At 35.4% G+C, this 26010-nt stretch overlaps 1 protein-coding gene across 6 annotated transcripts in view; it reads right to left on the minus strand.

Moving 5' to 3' along the window:
- Positions 1–689: 689 nt before the first annotated feature.
- APAF1 (apoptotic peptidase activating factor 1) overlaps positions 690–26010 on the minus strand; it is a 32904-nt gene continuing 7583 nt past the window's right edge. For 2 of the 6 annotated variants that reach the window (XM_064655357.1, XM_064655355.1), the window contains 21 exons: positions 25767–25898; positions 25128–25366; positions 24419–24586; positions 23450–23581; positions 20979–21092; positions 20221–20399; positions 18930–19056; positions 16829–16954; positions 16080–16211; positions 13759–13884; positions 12555–12716; positions 12159–12287; positions 11275–11400; positions 10280–10399; positions 8469–8594; positions 8069–8194; positions 6490–6609; positions 6036–6161; positions 5136–5261; positions 4553–4699; positions 690–2332 (listed from right to left, as the gene is read on the minus strand). In XM_064655357.1, the coding sequence (XP_064511427.1) occupies positions 2189–2332; positions 4553–4699; positions 5136–5261; positions 6036–6161; positions 6490–6609; positions 8069–8194; positions 8469–8594; positions 10280–10399; positions 11275–11400; positions 12159–12287; positions 12555–12716; positions 13759–13884; positions 16080–16211; positions 16829–16954; positions 18930–19056; positions 20221–20399; positions 20979–21092; positions 23450–23581; positions 24419–24586; positions 25128–25366; positions 25767–25898 (2927 nt within the window). In that variant the 3' untranslated portion in view covers positions 690–2188. Of the gene's footprint in view, positions 2333–4552; positions 4700–5135; positions 5262–6035; positions 6162–6489; positions 6610–8068; positions 8195–8468; positions 8595–10279; positions 10400–11274; positions 11401–12158; positions 12288–12554; positions 12717–13758; positions 13885–16079; positions 16212–16828; positions 16955–18232; positions 18328–18929; positions 19057–20219; positions 20400–20963; positions 21093–23449; positions 23582–24418; positions 24587–25127; positions 25367–25766; positions 25899–26010 lie in introns of those variants that run through there. The other 4 variants (XM_064655356.1, XM_064655358.1, XM_064655359.1 and 1 more) reach the window with 4 other exon arrangements.

Here is a 26010-nt window from a genome sequence, read left to right on the forward strand (position 1 = left end):
ACCATCCCAACTCAATTAACATTACCTTCTGTGAAACACAGCTTCCTCAGTTCCAGCAACAAGTACAATGCTGCTGTGCTGTCATTCTTCCAGAACAATCCAAGAATGCGGTATTCATCTCACATTTTGTGCTACTTGCTTCCTACTCATTCAACATCGCAATCATCTATAAACTCTGCTCGTGCACCGTTTACTTTCTGCAGTAAACTATGATCAGTTTTTCCTATCATCAGGGTTTAATTAGTGTTCTCACAGAAGACAACTTTCTGCGTTGGTTCCTCATGGGAAACACTTATCCTGTATCTCTTAACCTGGACTGGTCTCTAAGTTCAGTCGACAGGGTTCTGCGCAATAAGGACAGCATAGATCCACATCTTGGATCGAGAGATATTTGTTGAGAGAAGCTTCCTGTTCCATGATTCTTCAGCTATTCAGGGAGGTACTGATGGGCTCTGTACAAATTAGACAGTAGAAACAACTCTGTCCTGAACACTGCTGGACATGTTCCAGGACTTCAGTTCATATTTAATACTCTGGCTCACCTGTCAAAGTATTTTTGATGTAATTTGTAAAGTATCATTAAGTATCATTATGTTTAGATTGAAAATAAAATCACAGTGAAAGACAATAAAAGAGGCAGCACTCTCTCTCCTTCTTACTATGTATTAAGAAATACTCAAGAATTCAAGTTCATTTATAACTTTGGCAAGTATTGCCTGGATTATCTTTATTGAATATTGTACATACTTAGAAAACAAAACATCACGTTCTTTTCCATTGAATTTCTTCTCTTTACATATCTGCCAGCAGTACTTTGATTATACTGACCCGTATTCAACAGCACCTTAGAAATAGCAGAATTTCAAGTTAAAAAAGAGGAAAAACTGGTGATTGCCAAAAACAGGGAAATACTAAGAATGCATATGAAATCTTCTGAAATGCACACAAAAAATACTATAAGTGAGAATTTCATTATTCAGTATCAGTTGAGATACTTGCTAATGTACTTTTTACAATCAAGTTGTTAGACAGTGTTTTACTGCCAGCTACAAAAATATGAAAACCATATCAATGCTTGTGCAGTTGCCTACAGCAGTTGAGGCGATTGAATAGAAAAAGGCTTACTAGGTATCTAAGAAAAAATTGTTACCTAATTATTCACACAACATTTGTCAAGTGTAATTAGTACAAAATGTCGATATTTCTACCCTATACGGAATCTATAAATAGACTGTAAAAATTTAAAAAATAAATTAAAAAAATCACATATTACCAGGCAAGAGATCAACTGGGCATAGAATCCCATGTAAACAAAGCTGACGACAGCAAAGTGCCTCCATAGTATAAACTGAATTTTAAATCCAAAAGAAAAGAAAAACTATTAAATTCACACCTTTTTTATATTTTTCAATACACAGCTTTTAAGCCATTTCCATTCTCAGTTTAGCTGGTTAGCTGTAGTCATCCTTGGACTGCAAATGTGGCACTATCTCTTCCACTTCAGTTGCAGTATCCTTTCAGATTTTTTCCTCCAGAAAACAAGACTCAGGATGTTCCCCTTAATAGGAACAACTCAGACATGTTACAAGCCACTTTATCTCCACAGATTTGAAACATGAACATTCTTACCACAAATGGGAGGCACTGCTCCTGTAAACTGAACAGCTACTTGATTTGGTTTGAATGTCAAGCACCAAGATGGCTGGTTTCATATTTCAAGTGAAGAATGCCCCTCCTTCTTTCCATTCCATACAAAGTGAAAATCTTTGCATCCCAGTAAAAAAAATTGGTTTTGAACCTTATACAGTTGTGTTCATAACTAAAGAACATTTAGCCATCAGCCTCAGCACAAAATATTATTTCAAAGTATTATACTCTTATTATTTTTTCAGTGATATTAATTTCAACTAATTTGAACAAATCTTAATATAATTTCCTTACAGAATTGGAAGCAACATACTTAAAATGCAAATCAAAAATTAAGGATTATAATAACGCTTATTAAAACCAAGATTAAATGCAAGTTCATTTGAAAAAACATACATAAATGTACATAAATATACATGAAAACATCATGAATACAACAATTAAATATAATTCACAGCTTAATGAGAGTCAGACACACATTTAGCAGAATTTTGCTTCCATCTTAAAAAATTAGTTATCTTTGCACTGTTTGGCACACTGATCAGAATTTCTGTAATACATAAAGAATACCAAGATTATCAACTGTCACATACACTTTGAAATTAGGAGACACATGTATTGACTTGAGGTTTGTTCCATTTGTGTAGAAGGTTTGTAAGGATTCTCCAGTAGTTACATTCCACCACTATAAAAAACAATAACAGTTTTGTTAGTAGGACCAAATTCTTTTTCAGTGAGATTACAGTGTCTAATTATTATTTTCTAGAATATGCAGTAAGTACTAATAGCAAAGAAACTGAGAAACCTTCAACCATCAGTTTACTGTAGTCTGAAATTTCACATTTCTCAGAAAAACTATAGACCAATGCAAAATTGACTTAAATGCAATCCAGCACCAAGCTGTTACTCAGTTGTGCCAATAAGAAGTCTACCCTCTATTCTTGCAGATTTTGACTGAAGCAGCAAAATATCACAACAGATTACCGTCAGCTTTGATCATCTAGAAAAGCAGATGGTATTACTAGTTTTTAGCTTACTCATCTCATGAAATATGTAATATTACAGTTGTGTGCATAATACAGATTTGCAACTACACAGCTATAATGTTCTGATTAAAAACACTGTCCCTACAGTGGCTGCTATTTGATGAAGACACCCAAAAAAAGAAAGAAAAAAACCAACCAAACAAAAAATGGATCTTAATTAGCTCCTGAACCTTTATTGGTGAATAAATGATCAGGTGCTGTGCCAGGGGGTACCACTCACACAGCAAGTTTAACGGTTCACAGCTGGATACACCTTATCTATGACTAAGACGACTCATTTGTTTAAAGGTATCATCCACATAACTCTACAGTACAACTCAGTCCAGTTTTTAGGGATCCAGACTTCTGAAATGTTCTAGAATTTCACTGACTAGCATCTCCCTACAAAATGGCTGTGTGTTTTCAGGCACATCATACACATCCATCTGTAGATCTTGAAAGAGAAGTAGAAATACAATACTTCGAGAAGACATGGTGATTGAATATGGTCCCATGACTGGGAAAAGACAAACATCATACCCACTTTCACAAAGAGCAAAGACGGTCCTGAGAACAACAGGCCAGTAATCTTCACTCTAGTGCATGGGATTATTACAGCACAAGTTTTCGGGAAGCCACGTCTAGTCATGTGAACAACTAGCACAAATGTACCAAAGATAAATCATGTTAAACCACCCAATTGACTTCTGCTGACAATAATGGCAGCTCTCCAAACAGCATGGAAAGAGCAGTGCATGTGAATAACCTCGACTTTAGCTAAGCCTACAGCATGGTCTCCCACAGTGTCCCTATAGTCAAACAGGAGGGATAAGGACTGGATGAGTGGAATACAAGGTAGGTAACAAACTAAGCAGATCGGTTACTGTGTGTTGAGCCCCACCTGAGTACAAGAAAAACACTGACAAACTGGAGCAAGTCCAGTCCATGGTCATTGAGATGGCTGGACACCTAGAACAGATGCCATAGAAGAGAGACAGAGCACTGAATTTATGTAGGTGGTTAACTGCTGTCTTCAACTACTAAAAAGAGGGTTAGAGATGACAGAGTCAGACTCTACTTTCAGGACCCAGAGGTGACCCTGTTGGATTGGGGAACAATATTTGACGGGGCAAGGCCCTAAACAACTTTACCTAACTCTGCAAACTAATTCTAACAAGGGGCTGGACTAGATGAGTTCCAGAAATCCCTAACATCCTAAACAATTCTACACTCCAAGAAGCATCACAACACCATACTGCATAAGCACAAGATAAAATGGGGAGGAAGCTAGAAACAGAAAGTATGTCTTGTTCTTTAATATGAAATGAACATCAGAAGATGTTTTCAAAGCTAAGTTAGAAAATTCAACTGTCTTTGTTAAATGATTACTGACTGACTTCAAAGAATTAGTCTGATAGCACGTCCAACAGCTAGACACGGACCAACAATAAACTAAACTTCATCACTCTGAGGTGAGAACTTCACCCCCTGTCACCTCACATACACACAGTGTTTCTAATAACTGGTATTGGCTATTACATGAGGGGAAAAAGAACAACATAAAACCTCATGAGAAAGTCACAGTTATGAAGAACCATTCACAGACTGAAAGAAAGGTCAACTCTTCCCCTTCCAAGAGGACATATGCCTGGTAGATGCCTGAACCAATGAGAGAGTTTGAAAACAAGCCTGAATTCTTAAGAGACCTTTTCAGGTGACTTGCAGATATAAGAAGGAAAGAAGTGAAATTGAAGCAGCTCTGTGTTAAGTGAAATGTTCCAGATTTGTTTCTTTGAATTAGTCTTCATTTTCCTTTAGAATTTACAGTGTGTTTCCATTTAATTTGGTATGCTAGGATATTTTATTATTTCAAGGCTTACCTTAAGATAGCCTCCAGATGACACAAGCATTTTACTGTCAGGAGAAAACGAGAGGTCTGTTACCCAACCCCCGTGAGTTGGTTCTCCTTCATCTACAGTAACTGGGGAGCAGAAGTGAAGTAATGCACCTGCGAAAATGTCCCAAATCTAAAAGAGAAGGAAGATTATGCAAATAAATAAACTTAGCAAGAAAAAAAATCTAAAATAAGGATATCTGAAATGTATTTTTCTATATTAAAAAAACCTCTTGTAAATATGCATTCTCCTTGAAGTGACAAAATAATCAAAAAAAGAATTCTCCTCTTAGAACTGTATCATATATGGAGGATTTAATCACACATGCGATTCACAGTAGAATTATTAGTAAATCATGTGAATTGGTTCCTTATTATTCATGGAACATAAATCTATCAATTTGTTTACAAACTACTGCCTCATGTGACAAACTTTGTTATTTTCAACCCCCAAGGTTCACCACAATGCCAACAAATTAGACATGCAGAACACAAAATATAAGAACTTTTCTGTCTGTGAGCTGAATATCAACTGAATTATGAAGTAAACATCAAGATTAGAGAAGTACCCTTATTTCTCCTTTGTCATCTCCAGTGGCCAATAATTTGTTATTAGGAGAGAAAGCACAGCACCGCACACAGGCTTCATGACCTTTCAGCTCATGAAGAACAGATGAGCTTTCAAAGCTCCATATCTAAATGGAAAACATTACAGAGGAGTGAAAAAGACAAGTTCAAAACCAATTAAGACCTCTTTCTAAAAGGCATTAGCATTCAAATATACATAAGACTTTTCATATATATGCATATAAGTGTGTGCATGTATGTAAATGTATTTTACTGTAGTCTAGTTTTCTTTTTATTATCTGAATCACACAAGAATGTGCTTGCTACAAATTACTGAATGACTGCAAGTATATATCTTTCCTTGGAACATACTTTTTAATGAACCCAGTTTGTTCACAAGGAAGTTTAACACTGTTCATAGAAACAGGATTTATCAATTAATTTAAAGTTATATTTAAAAAATCTAATGGAATGCTTTTAGAATATAACGGGGCAGCCCCAGTCCACTGCTTTGTGCACCTGACTTCAGAACAGGAATACCAGAACCTATCGACAGCACTTTTCTGGAAGTTTCAGAGATTTTTCTTAACTTTACAAATTAAGAATGTCAGGCTATCAACAAATCAATACAGAGAAATAAACAAAGTGTTCTGCACAAAATTGTGCATTAAACATGCATTTTATTTGTACATAAGCCACTAGGACAGCTTCAAGTTATATCCAAGATCAATTGTGAGTGACTGTAACAGCTTTGGAAACATGTTGATGGATACAAGAAATTTAATACTAGAAATACAACAGGATAACTTGAATAATCACTAGTTATCTCAAAATAAAAAATATAAATTACATTTCAGGACAAATAAGGCATCATTTTTATCTTTGTACAGAAGGTAACCAACCTTTGCAGTTTTGTCAGCAGAAGTAGATGAAAATTTACTACCATCAGGTGAAACAGCACAGGAAAGAACAGCACCTCCATGACAAGCAAAATCTTTTTCTAGGTTTCCAGTAGTGATATTCCAAACCTAATCAAATATACAGGAAAAACAGGTTACTGTTGTAACACAGTAAAAAGGTTAAAACACTTGCATCGTACACAAGGATATGTAAGAGACAAAACTCAGCTAGCTAGTTCTAATATGGCCAACACTTTATTATATTTACTGCTATAGTTAAAATACAACAACAGTGTAAATCTTACTAAAAAGAAAATTCAAAACTTTGTCTTTAAAGTCAGCTTACACTTTATGATCAAATCAATAAAATTCACACAAAGTGCAGGAAATACCAAATGTTACAAGAGAAAGTAAAACATATTTGATGTGATTTGTCAATTCGCATCCCTTTACTTACCTTAACAGTTCCATCAAATGACCAAGAGAGAAGTTTTGAATATTCCAGAAGTCTAAAATCCTTGATTGCTTCCATGTGCCCTCTTAGAAACATATGTTCACTCAACTGCCAATTCCATACCTAGTTATAAAAACGAAATATTTTTTTTAAAAATTGTAACAACAAACATAAGTTAAGAAGAATAAACTAACCAATTGATTTTTATATCATATGACTAACAAAAGGTTCTTATGGTGGTGGCAATTCATTAAAATGTTAGATATCAAAGAGATCCATAGTAGAAATGCTGAAGATTGAGGGTGCCACAGAATTTATTAGTCAAGCTATGAGACAGTCCCCATAATACACATATTATCTGATTTTCAAAGTGAATTTGATACTTAAAATTCACTGGTAATTTCAAAAGAAAAAGCAAACCAATAACTTATAAGCACCTGAGAAGTTTAGGGTTTTAAACCTTTGATTATTGCAACAAATAGACTTATTTTGTCTGGCAGACCTCATATTTTGCATACTTAAGTTAACTTTAATATGTTTAATGGGTATTTCTAATGAAATGCCATTTTGCTTTGCATTTTTATAGCAAACTGACACTTGTGTTTTTAATTCAACTATTCACTTAAAAATGAGCGGAATTTTGTTTTACAGGAGCTATTAAGCATCAATTTATTTTAAATGACAATGATTTAATAGTTTTCAAATTGATAGGTTTCCTGCTGCAAAGAGTGAACAGAAAGCAGCTGCGTTCAGGTGACAGTCCTGGAGGTTTAACTGAGGTGCTGCCCACAAGAGGGAGCTGAGGACTCAGCAGAAAAGATTCCCACGTTAAGCCTGAGAGAAGGATCCTAAAGCTGAGGACCAGCACCCATTTGTGTTCTGGAGAAACTCAAGTTCGGTTGTAAGGACTGAATGCTCATTAGTAGCCGGACCACGGGCTCCAGTTTAGGAATCCCATCAGCATGCTGCAGCTGATCTGAAGTGCAAACTAAAGCACAGTAAGCATAAAATGACAAGGATGTTCAAAAGTGCATCCCTGAGGTGAGCTAAAATGCTAACGTAGACACATCAGAATGCATCTCTGAAGCCAAGCTGCCTTGCTGAGAGGCAGAGGTTACTAATTTGAGACTACATTACTGCAGTCACTCTATTTCTAGTATTATCTGTATTCAGCACTCTACTGGACTAGGTGAGCACATAAGCCTGCTCTGAGACCAGCCTTTTTACCTCATTCCCTAAGAGAGTATAAACAAGCCCACTTGACAGACCTACCACATGCAGCCAGCTCTGGCTCACATCCCAAACCCTCACTTCAGAACTGCTGAGTTGTCTTGTTTGACAATTAATGTTCCTTTTACTCTTCTCAAAGCAGTTGGTGCTTTTCTATCATCCACAGCAGTAAAAACAGAAAATCTAATATTCACTCTCACATAAGGTATAAATAAAGGCTACAGTTTCTACACTCTCTTGCATGGAGCAATACAGAATACAGTAATAATTTACTGAGTTTACATTGTGTACAGTATAAAAGCTCTTTACTTTCAGTAAGTTACAACATGATCTTTTTAAATATCTTCCAAACCTGTAGAACTGAATCGTGAGCACTTGAAATGAGAGTCTGACAATCAGATGTGAATTGACAATGCTGCACGGATGTCCTGTAGGCCTCCCAGGACTTCAGAACTTTCCCATCTGACAACTGTAGTACCTTTAAAATGAAGAATGCAATAACTCTACCTATTTTACATACTTGAGGAAAACACAAACATGCAAATTCTTTTTTAAATAACATGAGATTGAAAATACATGATTCTCAGTCATTGGATTAGAACAACTAAAAATTCCCATTAGCTTAGTTATTAGTTTTGAATTACTACATTGAAGAACATCATTGTACAAAGTCATTCAAGTGACATATATTTAAAAAGCACCAAGAAGAGTGTTTTCCTACTATTGTTAAAATCAAATTTAGGATTTAATACCTTTATTGTTCCACTTTCCTGTCCAAAAGCCGCAAATTTAAGATCTTCACTTAAGCAACAGCAGGAAATGGGGGATTCTTGGACTGCTGTCTGCATAATAACATTGTCTGTATTTCCACTGATAAGCTGTAAGATAGGAAGTTAATTATTACAATATTTTAAAATTTAAACTTAAATAAATTAAAACACAGAGCTAAGAATGCCAAAGGGAACAGTGTATAAATTAGAAACTTAAAATTAAAAGAATCAGTTACTCTCATAAACCACTTGCCTTGAAGGTCAGTGTAACTATTTCCACACAACGTTCTCTGAACAGGACAAGTTTGCAGAAGGAAATTCATCTCAGTATTAGAAGGCTTTTCAAAGTTTGTCTGACTACAGGAAACAGTAACTCAAAATGCTACTCCCAAATTCCAAAAGCCATATAGCAAGCTTCATGCTCAAATTTGCCTTGCCAGCTAGATTTAACAGCCCATGTCAAATGGAGCATAAAATACTTTAAGTGCATCCTGTAAGCACGACTTCAAACTTACTAGCACACACAATACACCAAATCTCAACTCAGTATTGTCCTCAAATCAATTCCCTGGGGGGCAGGGGGGATCTTTAGAATACAGTAATCTACAAACATAGTTTAAAAAGCTATCAGTGTGAATGAATGTTTAAAAATGAACATATTGCACATCAAAAGGTAAGACTCCAGTTCTGAGAGACAATAAATTACAAAAGGTAAAACATGGTTGCAAGAAAAACTTTGAGAGATGTGATAGCAGGTACACTGTTAAATCACAGTATACGTGCCATCTGTCTTTTCAGTCAATTTTTCTTCTTGTGCAAGGATAAAAAATCTATTGCCTTTCTACACTGCAGACTTCTCTCATGACTGCTGTCTACAAGTTGTCAGAATATTGTATTTAGGGCAGAGAATCTAAGCACCGTCTTTCTCTAGGAATGGTTCAAGTAAAATTAGAACAGAAATACACTATTTATAAACATATAGATAAGGTCTACTAATTCAAATGAGAGCCAGACTACACTATTACACAGTAGTTGCTACAGATGTTACAATTCAGGAAGATTAAAAAGTATCAAATGTCCTAAACTGCTCCTGCACATAAGCAGGTATAACTCCATTTGCTGTGGTTTCTCTCAGCCCTTCATTGCAGCAGATGAAAATCCTATTAACTGACTTTATTTGATATATTAGAGAATCATGATTTAAAAAAGGGTGATGTGCATGCACTTGCTATCAAGGAATGGAAAAATATATTTTGGATGTTGGTGTACTTAGCACTTGGTGTGGGGGGGCCCACAGTAATAAGACTGTACTCACTGTTACTATTTTCTTCAGCACTAATCTAAGGCTATAAGCAGTCCTGGGCTCACACCTTTCATTGCCCCAATTTGAGACAATTCCCTCAGCTATTACACGGGGATTCTGATGTGCTGTGTAACACCTGGTCTATAGGTGCTACACCTGGTCTATAGGTGCTACACGTTACATGTTGCTCTGCACATCTAAGCCACTTGGAGGGCCCAAAGCATCCCTGGTCACAAAGGGAGATGAGTTTTGTTTCTCTGCATCCACTTTCAGTTTCAACATTAGTGTAGAAATTTCCCCCCAAACTCCATTTTTCACTTACTAAACTAGGCAGAGTTTCGAGATATAAAGATGTTATCAAACATTGAGTCATCTGCTACAGATTCAACTGCTGAAACACATGAACAAGCAATTCAGTACTTCCTTGGTTTCCTAGTGAGATTTGCAGATAACATTCAAATGTACTAACATACTGAGAAATACAGCTTACTTGTAAATGCTTCTGATTATAAATTGCTAAAATCATCACTTCACCATTGTGAAATACAACATCTAGTTCACTTTTCAGCACATCGTCAGAAGACTTGCACACCTTCTTTGTTTCCCAGATCTGTTGAAGAACACAGTATTTCATTAGCTTTATTAAAGAATTAGATATAAAACGTGCTGAGTAGGAGTACCTGTAAACCAAAGGCTTATAACTTTGGACGCAACACTGATTTTTTTAAAACAGTGAAAATCTTGCTTCCACTATTTTTGATACTAGGGAAAGTCGTGCAATTACTATAGAGATTCTAACAGATGAAATAGGACTTTTTTTTTCAGGATGACTATGAGACTCCTCTGTGTTTAGAGTCATAGCTATGAAGTCCAAAGTTTTCTAATCCAAAGAGCAGCATTGAAATCCAATTATGAAAAATACCAAGTAGATATTTCTATACTTAACTGCTTTCAAAATTTCAAAAATGTATGTGTTAATTTGAGAGAAAGGGAAAGGTTACCATGGTAAACTATAATTCTACTTTCCCAGGGTTTTAATGAGACATTAGAATTACAGAACTCTATCCTAAATATTAACATGCAAATATATCTAACAATGAAACTATTATCAAGTCTGCTAGGATCCACAAAAATCTTCACAATTCCTGATTCAGATAAAATGTAAAACAAAATAGAAGGTTATAATTACTCTTGAAGAGCCATCAGACTTAAAAAAAATCATGTAGACACAGAAGAAATTTAGATAAACAGTAAATAAAGTAAAAAAGCCAGCTTGTTTTACTGTATATGTAAATTATTTTAATACAAATACTTAAATTTCTATTGGCTATAAGCATACAAAATACATAAGTGTGTTTTACTTATTTTATAAGATATATAATTTTATAATAAAAAAATTCCTTAAACTAACAATTTTATTTTATTTATATGTATATATATATAAATAAAATTAACATATTTCAAAACAGAAAGAAGTCATCTTACGCGTATTGTCTGGTCATCAGATGATGTCAGAAATAAAGATCCATCTGGCGAAAATGTCACACAGTGAACCCAGCTCATGTGTCCCCTGCAATACGCCACTTTTGACAGAGATTTAATATTCCATAACTGCAGTAAAAATACAGCATGGATTTAGATTGCATTTACAGGAAAAACAGTGCAAGTACACTTAATTACTATGTCTTCTAGTATTTTCTTAATTCTCATTCTGAAATCAGGTGTAACAAGAACTGTGCTCACTTATCACATTTCAATGGTTAGGAAAATTGAATCTGCAGCCTCTTTGACTGCTATAATTTTGAAAGACAAAGGGCAAAAACAAAAGAAAAGAAAAAAAATCACAGTATAAAAAAACAGAAGTTCAACTTGGCCATGTAGATTGCTAAACCAAAAAACCCCAAACAACAACAATCACCTCAAACCAACCCCAAACCTGATAGCTGTATGGACTTACTCTAGCCTTGCTAGTCCCAAAGTTATTCTAGATGTTTCCTTCCTTTTTATTGAGTTGCCACAGTCTGTACCAGCATATAGGAGGAGAGAGGGTTTGGTTGGGTTTGAGTTAAACAATACTCCTGAGAGTGACAACAGTAACTTTGGATACATTTAGTACACTAGTCTTTTTATATAAATTTATATATAAGTTCCATTGTCCAAAATGAACATGTAACTTCAAAATATTATTTCCCAGCTGATACTTTACATTGGAGAAGCAAATAAAAATTACAGAATGAAGCACATCGAAAGCCTACTAAAGTACCTACATTTGTTTTATCTCTGCATACAAAAAACTATTAAGGCAAATGTAACATTTTAAAATTACAAGTAGTCTTTCCTTGTATACTGCAGCAAAGACAATTGCTTACCTCAACAGAACAGTGAGACAAAGCAACTGCTACTAACTCATCACCAGGACAAAAGTCACAGTATTGGATTGTACTGTGATGACTGACGATGACTTGTGTTAACAAATCACACGTTTCAGTATCAAAAAGCTGTGAACACATAGTAAAATAGTTGGCACCCAGTCTGAATGACTTCACTATCAACAAATAGCTTATATGCACAACAGTGTACATTCTTGAATTTAGGAAGTATTTATCTCAGTCACAAGTTTGTTGCCGACATATTTTTACACATACTTGAAATCACACACCTTCTCTCTGAAACATCTTAATAGCCTGGAATTTCATCAGTAACTGTAATTTCTACTTATGTTGTAATATACTACCTCCAAATAATTATTAAAGTGAGGTACTTACCAAAAGCTTATTTTTGGCTACTACCAAAACCATATCACCATTTCTGGACCAAGAGCAACATTTTACTAAAACCTCCACGTCATCTGGTTGCTCATCTACATTTTTGAAGAAATCTTTTATCTCAATACTTTTCAGTTCATTTCCTGAGCATGCTGCCCAAAGCTGCAATAAACAGGAAATAAATGAAATCTCTTTTCACTGATGTAGGTGCAGAATACAACAGGGGAGAGCTAACTCACAATCACTTCTAGGAAAAGAGAGGGGTAGGGAACACTGTACACGAAAAGCCCCTTGCTACTTTCCCCAGCCAATAAATAGCATTAGAATAATCACAAGTCCAAGTGGTTTAGACAAAAAAAGAAGAAAAAAAACCCAAACAAACCACAAAGAAAATAGGATTATGCTGTAGCAGAACCCTCTCCTTGGCTTTTTCCATCATATTATTCCAGGTACAATGCTGTCTCAACTTCTACTTAGCAAAAGAATAAACCCAAAAATAATATCTGCCTTGCAACTCTATATACACAGTCCACTCACCATGAGAAATCTGGTATACATCTAGATTTGCACCCTAATTTCACTGAAGAACCTACCAAAAATCTACTGAATATTTCTGACCCTTTCACCACACTTTTCCTTCTGAACAACAGCTACAGCAATCCTCCTTTCCTGATTTAGCAACTACACAGAAACATAACAGTGCTTTAAGAATTGCAGTTCTGAAATAGCACAGTTCTGTTGCAACCAAAGGCAATAACAATAGTACATTCTCAGAAAAACACATAAGCCTCTCAGTTCTCTTCTAGTGCATACATGACAACAGCATATAGAAATTGCTTTTAACTTTTATGTCTCCTGATCATTTTCAGAGATGACAGAACTTTCAATTAATCTGAAAACTTACTACTATTTCTGTTAAAATAGTTTTCACTCTCCCCTCAAGCTTTCTTAATAAAGTGCATTAGGGGGAAAAATATTCAAAATGAGGCTATGTAGTATTTCTTTGAAACTACAGGCAGCCAACTTTCTTTTCTTGGTACTGGACAAGCCATTTAAAAATCCTGCATTACAAATAGGACCAACTCTTTCAGGATTTGATTCATTAAAGCTTATCATGCAGACACAAAATTTTCTTTGCATTTTATACAAAAATACCCCCATCCATCATCAAAACAAACAGTTGATTTAAAAATACACTGTGTACCTTTACTGTTCCATCTGTTGAGCAGCTAGCAACATATTCATCATTTGGTGAAAATCTACAGTGATTGACAGAATTTTCATGACCTATCATCGTATTTCTACAATACTTTTCATTCACATCCCAAAGCTGCAAGAGAAATAAACATGTAAATATCATCATATTAATGAATTACGTAAAGACAGATCATTCATGCTCTTCTCAAAATCCTATGCTGGCAATCAAAACATCAATTTCATTTCTTTTTTCTTAGTTTTACCCACATGCTCATGGACTGGATGCTATGCCCCAAGCTACCCCACAGCTCACCTCCATCTGCTAACATGCATGAAAACTATTAACTTCAGAATTACATAGATCTAGTTAAAACTGCACTGTACAGTGCAGACAAGGCCCTTGAACAGTGCAAAGTTGCAAAATATGCTGAGTTGGAAGGGACCCACGTGGATAATCAAGTCCAACCCTTAGCCCTACACAGGACCACCCCCAAAAGTCACACCATATGCCCAAGAGTATCATCCAAATGCTTCCTGAACTCAGTCAGCCTTGGTGCTGTGATCACTTCCCTGGGGAGCCTGTTCTAGTGCTCAACCACCCTCTGGGTGAAGAACTTCTTTCTAATATCCAACCTAAACCTCCCCTGACACAACTTCAGGCCATTCCCTTGGGTCCTGTCACTGGTCACCACAGAGAAGAGATCAGTGCCTGCCCCTCCTCTTCCCCTCACAAGGAAGCTGCAGACTGCAATGAGGTCTCCCCTTGGTCTCCTCTTCTCCAGACTGAGCAAAAAGTTTTCTCTTTTCAACTTTGAAGTTCAGAATTATGTAGCTTACGCATATTAACAAAAATGAAATCACTCAAGTTAGTCTTGAATAGTCTGAAAATCAGACTTGTCGCATCCATACTAACAAAGTTAAAAAAACATTTTGTATGGTTTTTTTGTTTAGGGCTTCTGCTCTCCACCCTTCTCACATGCACTGATTTCCAAGTCTATAGCCCACACTTCCTTTCTCCTATTTATAACAAAAAAAAAGAAAAAAAGAATGCAACTGAGTATTCGAGAGAGAGCTCAAAACAAGAACAGTCACTTGCACAGTGTTCTCTAAAAATTATTGTGCATACTTCAAATCTGTTATTCGTTACTCATGTAAGTGTCAAATTGTTTAAAATTTTAACCACATCAACATTATAAAAATAGTAATTCTAAACAAGTCCCTTCTAAATTTACCTGTTATAAGGTGGCAGACTCAGGCAGTAAATGCATCTCCTGAGACATTCAGGAGATCAGCACAAAAGCCTCTTCTTTCCACCTTGACATCAGATCATAACTGTATTTGACCTCCAGTTCACACAAAGTCTTGCAAGAACTCTTCAGATGAGACTTCACAACTGCACGTTACATCTGGAAGTGACAGTTGTTTCCCCCTCACACCCCAAAAATCTCCCTCCTTGCCATCTACTTCCAACAATTCTCTTGTATTGGGACTGGGTAATAATGTCACTACAAGGAACCAAACAGGCAGAAAACCAATCCCAGCAGAGGGTTTTACAGAGCTGGCTCCTTGAATCATACCACTGTAGAACAAGGTAAGTACATGCATTGCCTCAAAGGCAAGAATATACTTCCAGGGCATCTCTGGTGCCAGCTAATGAAATTATTTGCCTATTTGTACTGTGAAATTGCACTCCTTATTTGCCAGTGTCTAGATTTTACTGATTCTTCTGGTTTCCCCTTTCCCTCAGATGCAGACTTAAATTGCCCAGCTTCTGCTCTTTCTGTATATATGTATATGTGTATATGTACTGTCTCCCAGTCCAGACACCGAAGACCAACAGTTAACTTGATGAAACTCTGTACTGATTATTATTTTGCTGGCTTCCATGTTCATCTCTGTACTATGCCCAGTAAATTTAATCAAAAAATGTCCCTGCTACACTTAAGACTTTTTTCCCCCGTCTAATCTTTTAGCATCCATTTTTTTACATTATTAATGTTTCCCAACCTAAATTTCTGCCTTCGTTTTTAATTATGCTGGTTTTAATTAGGTATTTCACTCCCATTCCCATTCCACCCTCTGTCTTGCCAAAGCCCTTACCTTCATACCCTACCAACAGAGGACTTGCCCATTCTCCTTTGCTCCTATTCTGCCTTTTTGAAATCTGACTACAGAGCTGTAGTCAGTACTTTTAATCAGTTGCCATCTCTCTTCTACCAGGCTCATTAAAAAACCCCATTAATTTACAGTGTTTGGATATACTTATACATCAGTAATTATCCTGTTATGACAAGCAGCATGAGAATCATCTCAACCTTTTCCACTTACTTTGATGAAAGTGTCATTTGAGCAGGTGGCTAGAAGATACTGACCACTTCTGTTATTGAACTGGCAGCAATTGACCTGCTCTGAGTGTTCTTCGTACACACGCCTACACTGGCCTGTTCTCGAATTCCAGATCTAGACAGAATTGAAGGATGAAAAAGACTTTTAAATAAATTTAAGGTAATTAATTTAAAAAAACCTGGAAAGTATACTTAAATACAGATAAAGGCCTAAAACATTCTTAATAACACCTCATAAATGTTTTGAAGATAAAGAGAAAGAATACACATCGGCAAAAAGAAACAAGAAGTTATCAGGGGAAAGGTCATAATTCAGACTACAATCTGATAAATACTGGAATTTCACCAAGATTTGGCTACAATAAAAAGGAATTAAAAATACCAAATATTTCACAGGTAACAGAAGAAACATTAAAAAGAGTATTATGGACAGATTCATCTCATGTTATGAATAAGACTGGACTCAAACATTATGTTCTAGTTAAAAAGAATCATATTTCATAATACAAGTAAAATAAGTGGTACTAGCTGCAAGTATGATGGTAACATTAAGCATATTTTGCATATGTAACAAGTGGGACTTTTCTGTTTGTCAAGTACTGAATTATCCACGTAAGATTTAAGACAGTTTAAAACACCTTTAGTCTTAAGAATCTGCTCTGTCGGAATTGGTTAAACAGAAATTAGAATTATTAGTTCGAAAAAAAAATTGCCTGCTCCTCATTCCCTTACCTTCACTTTTTTATCACTGGAACAAGTTGCTACAAATTCACCATCTGCAGAGAAAGCGCAACAAAGTATTTCATCATCATGGGCATTTATCTCCAGGAGTCTCTCTCCACTTTCTGCTTTAAACACCTATGACAAGAAACAATAAAACCTTATAACTTGCATATAATTTTAAAGCACAAGTATAAGGGGTTTTTATCTCAAATAGCTCTCTTTATGTAAACTCTTCAAAAAATTGGTTTACTTTTGAAAGCATTCATATTTTCAGGGACAGTAACGTAACTATAAAAATATTTAATTTGAGCTTTAATTTTGCAAGGATGATAGAAATTGTTAGGGAGAGAAGTAGTGAAAACTGATACTTAAAAATATTTCTGTTCTATCCTCGCTCTTTAAGCCCAGAGCCATGTCCTTTCACAGTATTTCTTAACAGTAACTGCAAAAGACTATCTATTAACAAAATCTAAATTATTCCTAAAACTAAAAATTCCAGTTTTAAATGTATGTGATGTTCTTCTGTGGAAAGTACGAATTTCATCAGCAATTCACAATTTGAGGAAAAAAAACCCAAAAATAAGGGAAATGAAAGGACAGCTGGGGAAAAGTGTCACATACTAATAAATTTCCCCAAATTCTGAGATTTACAAATGTGGGGCGGGCCAGGGGGAAAATCACGTCTCCCCTTCCATCTTAGGTTAAATATTCTTAATTATTAAAACAAATCACAAGGTGTTCTTTACAGCACTGTTCAGGATACTACAATTGTGAAATCCCTGTTTTTTCCTTTACTTTCTTATTGAATGGGTATGTAAATGACAATGAAACGGTTCGTATTTGTTCAAATAAGAACATAAATACTGAAGTAACAGGAAATCTACATTCACAATAAGTTCTGCAGAATATCTGCTCTTAATCTAGCAATTGTTTAAGTAGCTTTGAAAACTGAAAAGCTTAGGCCATGATTAGAAAAAACGTGAATAAATTCGAAGTTAAACAATGAAAAAAGGATTATCGCCAATTTTCCTATTACTTCTTCAACAAGAGTTTAGTTGAAATGCAATCACAATCCACTGGGGTTTTTTGGGTAGAAAATGAAGATAAAAATAAGCAATCTGCAGTGTCAATAATGAGGCTATTAAGTACAGAAGCCCAGCACAGTAACTTCAGCACAGCAACTTCAGCACAGCATGAGTACATTCGCCAGACATCTCCTTAAGTGGATGCCATGATCATAATACTGTAGAAGCCAGCAAATAAAATAAAGAAATTAAAAGGACCAATAACAACACACTAAATAGCCAAATGAACAGCAACTAAGCACCAGTGATATTACTGCTTTAGTATTCAACTTCTCAAGCATCCAAAACAATACCGAAGGTTTGCAGAGAAGTTGTTCTTTTCCCTTACCTTTAGCTGTCTGGAATATGGACACTTTACCAGGTTACTGGCTGGCTGACTGCTAGTTCTCTCGAGAGCTGGCTGACTCCCCTGCAGGCAGACTGCTGGCAAATTTATATTAGTCACTTTCCTCTCTGTCTCCTCTAATCTGCTTCCTAAGCACTTTGGGCCCATTTCCAATCTAATACTGTCTTCAGCTTCAGGGGTTTTCTCCACAGATATATTTCTTTTGCATAAGACATTTTATTAATTAAGCACCAAAGAGGCATAATGTCTGTTACCATCTCATATAAACAGTAGAGCTGTGACTAAAATATCTTACTGCTTCTCAGTACTGTAGAAGGTCTACTGTGACTGGAAAATACACTTTTTGCAAGCAAATATTAAACAAGCTGGGGTGCATTACTTAGGCTGTGAGTTTTTCCATATCATTAAAAGGCATCTCACATTCACACATTAAAGTAGTAAGGGTATAAATCCTAAAATCACACCATTTGGCTTTTGAACTAGAAGATAATGCTTACTCTTCCAAACATGCAACTTGATGTTTATGCAATAATATATCCTTTTCAATCATTTGTCTCCAATTATGGTCCAGATCCAAATATTTCCACATAACATCAAAAAAAAGCAGCAACAGGACTGTTAACAAATGTTATCAATATGGTACACAGCATCTCTTTTCACTCATGCATAGGTATCTTACCTGAAGTGTTTTATCTGCTCCACATGATGCTATTCTTTGTCTATCCTTAGAAAAGCAGGCATGGTAAACTGCATCTCTATGTGGACGAACAACGAGACGGTAGAGGTTTTTCAAGGATTTTTTATTCCTACAGGGTGAGACAATTGATTTAAATGAGTAGGATTTCTAGTGCCTTTGTACTATTCAAAATCCTCTCTAAAAAGATTAACACTTTTCCACATATCTTGAGCAGCCAAGCTTTATCACAACCAACCAACCAACCAACCAATGCACTCTATCTTACCTCTCAGCTTTCATGCTGAAGTAATAAGGGAAAAATAAATTCCAACACTCAGAGTTTTTTATCATAATCATCCTGTTTAGCTAGGTCTTAATACAGAAAGCTGTCACTGTAATAAGATGACTTTTGGTGATGAATGACCAAAACATCTATCTCTATTCTGTTGATTTCAGTCATGTTCAGCATGCCTCCCATATCCAAGGTGAAAACCTTAAACTGACTGGGGATCGGTTCTTCTGAACTGTGTACCTTCCAAGCAGTTTTCTTAGAATTCTGCTAACTGTGCTAAATTAAATAACCAAGTATTCAAAGAAAAGACTAACCTGCTGGGCTATTACTATAATTGCTTGATACAGAGTCACTCTGTTTTGTGACCACCAAGTACTACAAATATCAGAAGAGAAACATCAAACAGAAAAATCTAAGAGAGTTACATGGTCAGATGACTATTGGACAATGCTGGTAAAATGTTTAGATATGTATATTTTTTCCTTAAACAACTTCCAAAAACACAGTAACAGCAAAGAATTATTTAAATAGGGGAAATTTCAAGATTGCGTAGAGATTATAAAGTATTTCCCACCTCACTATTTTCAAAAACTTTGCAAGTTAGCACAAATGCTCTCCTTTCTTAAGCTGTACATTTTACTATAAAACCTAAAAACATACTGTAACATACCCAGCACTTGCACTACAATTCTAACTTTTAAAAAAAGCATTTAAAGAAGTTTCAAAGTATCATGTTTTCATCTTTGTATAGTTATTTAACAGAACAATAATTGAATTCAGATGTAAATATATTACTATATTTATTTCTGTGTAATTATTACTAATTTGTGGCCCTACATATCCAGGGTTCTTGAAAATTATTTCACTTTCTTTCCCCAGAAAAAAAAACCTTATCAGTTGTTACAAAGGTCCTTTTATTAGCCATATGTTGTATTTAGTTGTACATCAAATGATTTCCTTGGATCAAGGGATCAGCATAGCAGATGGACTGCATCTACTTACATCCACTCCAAATAAAAAGTTCCTGTTTCTCTTTGAGCATGTAGCTTGGCTTGTTGATATACCTCTGATGTCTCTGGTTGGCAAAGACCCAGCTGTATAATGTCAGGAAATGGTTGCCGTCCAAGAAGGTGCCCATTTAAAGAGAGAAATTCCTGGAAGTTCTCACGAACTGTGCTATCCTAAGTACAGAGCAGATAATATTTGATAACATAGATTTATCTTAGTATTTATTTCCTAAGTGCCCTTTGCCTTTTTAAATTTCTACACAGTAAGTACTCTCACAGAAGCACTTAGCTCTATTTTTATATTTAGTTCTATTAGCAAGTACATACAATAGACTGAAATATTTCATTATCCTACTCAGGAAAGCATAATCTCCTTATTTTTCAAATAAAGAATATTGGCAACAACGATTTATTCAAGAAGCAGTCAGTGTGAAATATCACAAAGACTATTCCAAGTGGCTAACATAATTCTACACCTCCTCAAAAGCAGAGTACCTTATGTACCCACCATTAGGTATTGATCACTTTGGTTACTGAGTTCCATGGCCAATCACTTACACACTGAAGTTAAAACTGAAAGTTTCCTTCTTTTTTATCTTCTCCAAGTTAAAATTTAATTTAGTATTGGTTTTGTGCTTCAGTTTTTTAAGCTTTCTATACACCTGCCATATATACATATATCCAACAAAATGCAATTACAAAATAGAGAAATATATTTGGAACAGACCGATCATTTACCTTTTAGTATCATACCTTTTGATCCAGGATTGAACTATATTCTACATATTCATGAATCAGATGAGCAGGCCCTACTAATTCTGTTTTAGCTTTAATCCAATCTAAAGAAAACATAAGATCACGGAGCTCCTACAAGAAATATAAATTTAAGTTCAGAACATAAGTTTCACAATAGAATCTACTTAGGGGAAAAAGAAAAGGACAGGAAATACATGAGGTATTTAATATGCTCTGGTATAACTGTCTGCAGTTGAAAACAAGCAATTCCCTGTTTCCTGCATCTTATTTAATCAGATATGAAAATTCTGGGTTCTAGAAGGCTAAGCTTGTTATTTTAATGCAAAGGACCGCTCTTTGATACAGCTACTCAGAGAAGGAATGGGAGTACAAAGCAATTCTTGACTTGTAGCACACAAAACCTAGTTTAAGATACAACTCTGAAAAAGCTGCTTCTAGTCCAATCTAGTAAAGATCATTGCTAATAGTGATTGTTGATCTTCCTAAGAGAAGCTGAATTTGAACAAAAGCAAAAAATCTGTTATAGCTGCATTTCACTTAAAAATGAGAAGACTACTTAAAAAGGTGATCTGAAACTGCAAATGGAATTATTAGAATAGAATAGAAAATTTCAGTCGGTAGGGACTTACTATGATCATCTAGTCTAACTGCCTGACTGATAGCTAAAGCATGTTATTAAGGGCATTGTCCAAATGACTCAAACACTGACAGGCCTGGGGCATTGCCCACCTCTTTAGGAAGCCTGTTGACCACCCTCTTGGTAAAGAAATGCTTCCTAATGTCCAGTCTAACCTTCCCCGGGTGCAGCTTTGCACCATTCCCTCAGTTCCTATCACTGGGTACCAGAGAGTAAGAGCTCAGAACCTCCCTCTGCACTTCCTCTGCTCAGGTAGCTGTTGAGAGCAGCAAGGTTGCCCCTCAGACTGGGACCTCCCCAGACTCATAAAACCATAGGCAGATGATCAGGAGGAGTCTTGCCATAACATCCTTTGTGCTCTTGGTTGTATCAGATCAGGCACTATGGACTTGTGAATATTCAGCTGATACAGCCAGTCACTTACAACCTCAGTGTCCACAAACGAAAAGTCACTGTACCCAGACTCATGTTCCTCCAACCCAGGGGGCTGGGCAGCCCAAAGTCTGTCAGTATTATTAAAGATTGAGGCAAAAAAAACCCCACCATTGAATGCTTACACTTTATCCCTATTAGTTAGATGACCATCTTCAACAAGTATTGGCCCAATGTTTCCTTTAGACCTCCTCTTGCTATTAATGTACTTAAAAAAGTCTTTCTTTTAAAAAAACATACTTGTTCAAATCAGAAAAACTGCTTAGAGACAACACTGCACAGGCTCTAAGTATATTCCAATTTAAAGACAGTAAATACCACAAGGATTAAAATATTATCATGGTTAAACAAAGGAAAATAATACCTCCCAGCTTTATTAGCCTCCTAACAAATTGAAATCATGCCTAACTAATGAGAAATAAGCGGTACATAGAATGCAAACTCTAGGAAGCATACAGACATAATGAGCCAGGCTAAAGAACTCTGAGAAGTTAATTCTACAAAATGTAGAAAGGCTGCTAATAAAAACATTTTTAAAACACACTGAAGTTAAAGAAATTAAGATAATTAAATAAATATGATCCATAAAAACAAGATTTGTAGCCCACACTAATTATGAAGGTTCTAGTAAGATATAAATCCACAAAGTATTATGATGAGTCAGATGAACCATCTCGAAAGAGGTTCAACTGAAAAGGTTTGAGTACATGTGAAATAAAGCAATCAGCAACCAGTATCAAATGCTATTCAATGCATTTGAGACTCAGATTCAAGTGAGACTACTGAATTTTTAATACTTCTGCATGATTCGCATCTTATTCTAGCTGAATATCTACAGTACAGTAGGTAGCAAAATGACAAAGTTTTTTAAAGGTGCCAAGGCAATCTTGGGAACAAGAGATTTGCCCATCTACCTCTTGATGCGGTTTTTTTTGGCTATTGAAATCAGCTAATGAATTTTTACATGCAAATCTGCATGACGTAAGAGGAAAAAAACTAACAAGACTTCCGAAGAAAAAGGTAACTAATTGATAAAATTCTCTGACTGAATCAATTTACTTGTATTGTCATACAATAAAGCAAGCTTAGGTTTTCAAAAAGGTTTAGAGAAGATCTCTTATCAAAGCTTCTTAAAATAGGAAAAAGAAAATACAAGCTATTAATATATAAAACAAGAAATCTTCTCAAACGAAAAGACAAGATACAAAGGGTAGAAATAAAACAGGTTTTGTAATGGACAGTGATTAGCAGTAGGTCTCCTAAAGACTCTATGCTGAGTGTTCATCTAGATGCCCAAAGGCCTAAGGGAAGAGAGGCTGAAGTGGGAAAAGGCCTAGAGGGAAAAGCAGAGGTAAGAGTGGGTTAAAAAGGGAAACAGAGGACACTTGACAGAACCCACCTGCTGCATGTTGGCACCAGCCATGTGATATGCTAGGAAGTTATACCAGTACATGCAGTCCTCTTGGGATGGAACAGGCATCTTCAGTTTGTAATATTTCTTGTACTGATTTACTATGTTTCTATGTAGCTCCTGTAATGTGAAGAAAAACATAGTTTCAGTTAAATCTATACCAAGGTATGGGTTAGTTTCAGTATTGAGGAATTATAAGTATTATTAAGATTATATTTTAAATAGTTTTAAGGAATAATAATATCATTTCTCAATCACAATATGTCAAGAAATGAAATAAAAAAAAGCTTACCTTTCCAAATTGTAGACCCTACCTAATTTACTCCTTAAGACTTCTCCAGAAACATTCTCTGGATATTAAAAGGCAGAAAAGAAAGCTGTTAACCTTCCTTCTCAGATTGATAATAGCTATCAAATCTCTCTTCACATTAAATGTGGGTAGCCAACAAAAAAGGACCCTTATATACGTCGCTCTGAAGCAAGGCTAAAAACTTGCTTTTTCTTCATATCTTTTCTTTCTGCCTTGTCCTTCAGAACCGAAATTTTCTGGTCCCAATTTATATGTCCTCTCCCTGCAGGTATTGCCTTAAATTGAAAAAAGGAAGTAAAAAAGCCCTTTTCTGCATTAAAGAAAGAACCTCCTATTCTGGTAGGGTCTTTATGCCTTTGGAATCAGCAGTGGCACATTACATCTCTTGCTGGAATCATCTGATAGAGAAATAATGGATATAGTCTTCTCTCAGTTTAGTCTCCTAGGTCCAAATGGAACCATCATGAAATCATTCCATAGTTTCAAACTGAAAATAAGTATTTGTAATTAATCAGCATTAAGCTAAACTGCATCACGGACTATTCTATGAAACTACTCGGGATATCATTTAACAACACAACATTTTCTGAAGAATACCCAGTTTTGAAGAGTAAAGTGAAAAGTAAGCAGATTCATCAATATGCTACCTGAAGTTGGTTGCGATTCTTCTCTGTGAGAAAGTCAAGTTGAAGATCGTGTAAATAATAATGGAATGACTTCCCATTACGATCACAGAACAAGAGTGATTTGTTAACAAATTCCTGCAGTATATCTTCAACTTCTTCAGTTTCCATATCCCAAAGAATACAGAGAACCTAAAAGATATTAACACAGTAACAGAGAAAAGAATGAGAACTAAGTCATAATATGACTTATGAATATCATAAAAGGCTACCAATTAACTGACAAAAAAGTGTATACTAACAAATATAGACATATTACAAATAGTAATCAATTCAATAAATCACCAATTCTTTCATACCAAACCACAGGACACATACTACAAGTTATCCCGTCTTTTGTCTATTTGCGCTGATTTATGGTGATCATATCTTTTTCTTAAAAGAGACAAATTTCACTTAACAGTTTTTAAACCTTCCATTTTAAACTTACTTAAAGAGCCATATGCGGAATGCACATTAAACATTATGAACACATTTATTCAGTTATGATTTTTTTAGTTTCACTACTAACAATACAAGTCATGATACAGTAATGGACCAAATCTACCTAATCTAGCAATTACTATTAAGTTACACACAGCACAAGTTACACATGACAATTGTAAATTTTATGAATTCTTTAAAGTTGTTGCTTGTATCTCACTAAAACTGACAAGATTTCTGCTATTATTACCTTAGTAGGTACTTTAACATCTTTTGGGAGAATAGAGAGGTCTCTATAGTAGTCTTTGTAATTGTCATTTAGTTGCTCAACACTTATGGACATTGCTTCATCAAGGGCTTCATAATCATAAGAAGAAGATTTTCTTATTCTTTTAAACTGCTTATTCTGAAGCTGTCTGAGATAGTATTCCCAACGACTAGGGAAGTCTCGTAATAATGCACCTATCAAGGATATCACAAGAGGAGAACCTGAAGGAAAAGATTAAATCAATTTTAGAGCTTTTCAAGGAACACGAGCCGACAGTCAAGTCATTGAGTAAATCAGGTAATTTTCCCAACACAATGATCAAATTCTTGAGTTGTGGAGGACAAACAAAACGTGTAATCCATGTAGACATCTGCAAACTCACGAAAGTTAAGTGCAATTGTAGCACTTAATGAGGAAAATACACTGAAGAAAAATACTTGAAAATCAACATGGGACAATCCTATTTTGCTTAAAAAAACCCAAAAAACATTTGACAAGCACTTGTGTTTTACTTAAGGTATACAATATTAAAGGATGCTCCCTCTTGTGTTTGTAAGTCTAAATCTAGAAGAAAAAAACCCATTCAGTGATAAATGATATGTTGAAGAGCAACCAGTATACCTTTGCATTCTCTTACAAGGGAGTTAGCTTGTTCTGGCAGTTCTGATATTTTCATATTCACAAATAGGGATAAAATCTCCAGTCCTTTCTCATGTGCTAGTCCACTCTCCACATGAACCTCAAATTTATTGCCTAGACACAGAAACATGGAAAAAAGTTAAAAGAATGTAAAAAATCCCATGGAAATTGAAGGAATTTTCCAAGTAAAACTGGGAGCAAAGGACCTGGTTCATGATTTTTTGCA

This window comes from Pseudopipra pipra, chromosome 5, assembly GCF_036250125.1.
Source record: "Pseudopipra pipra isolate bDixPip1 chromosome 5, bDixPip1.hap1, whole genome shotgun sequence".
In the NCBI taxonomy this organism is placed as follows: Eukaryota; Metazoa; Chordata; class Aves; order Passeriformes; family Pipridae; genus Pseudopipra; species Pseudopipra pipra.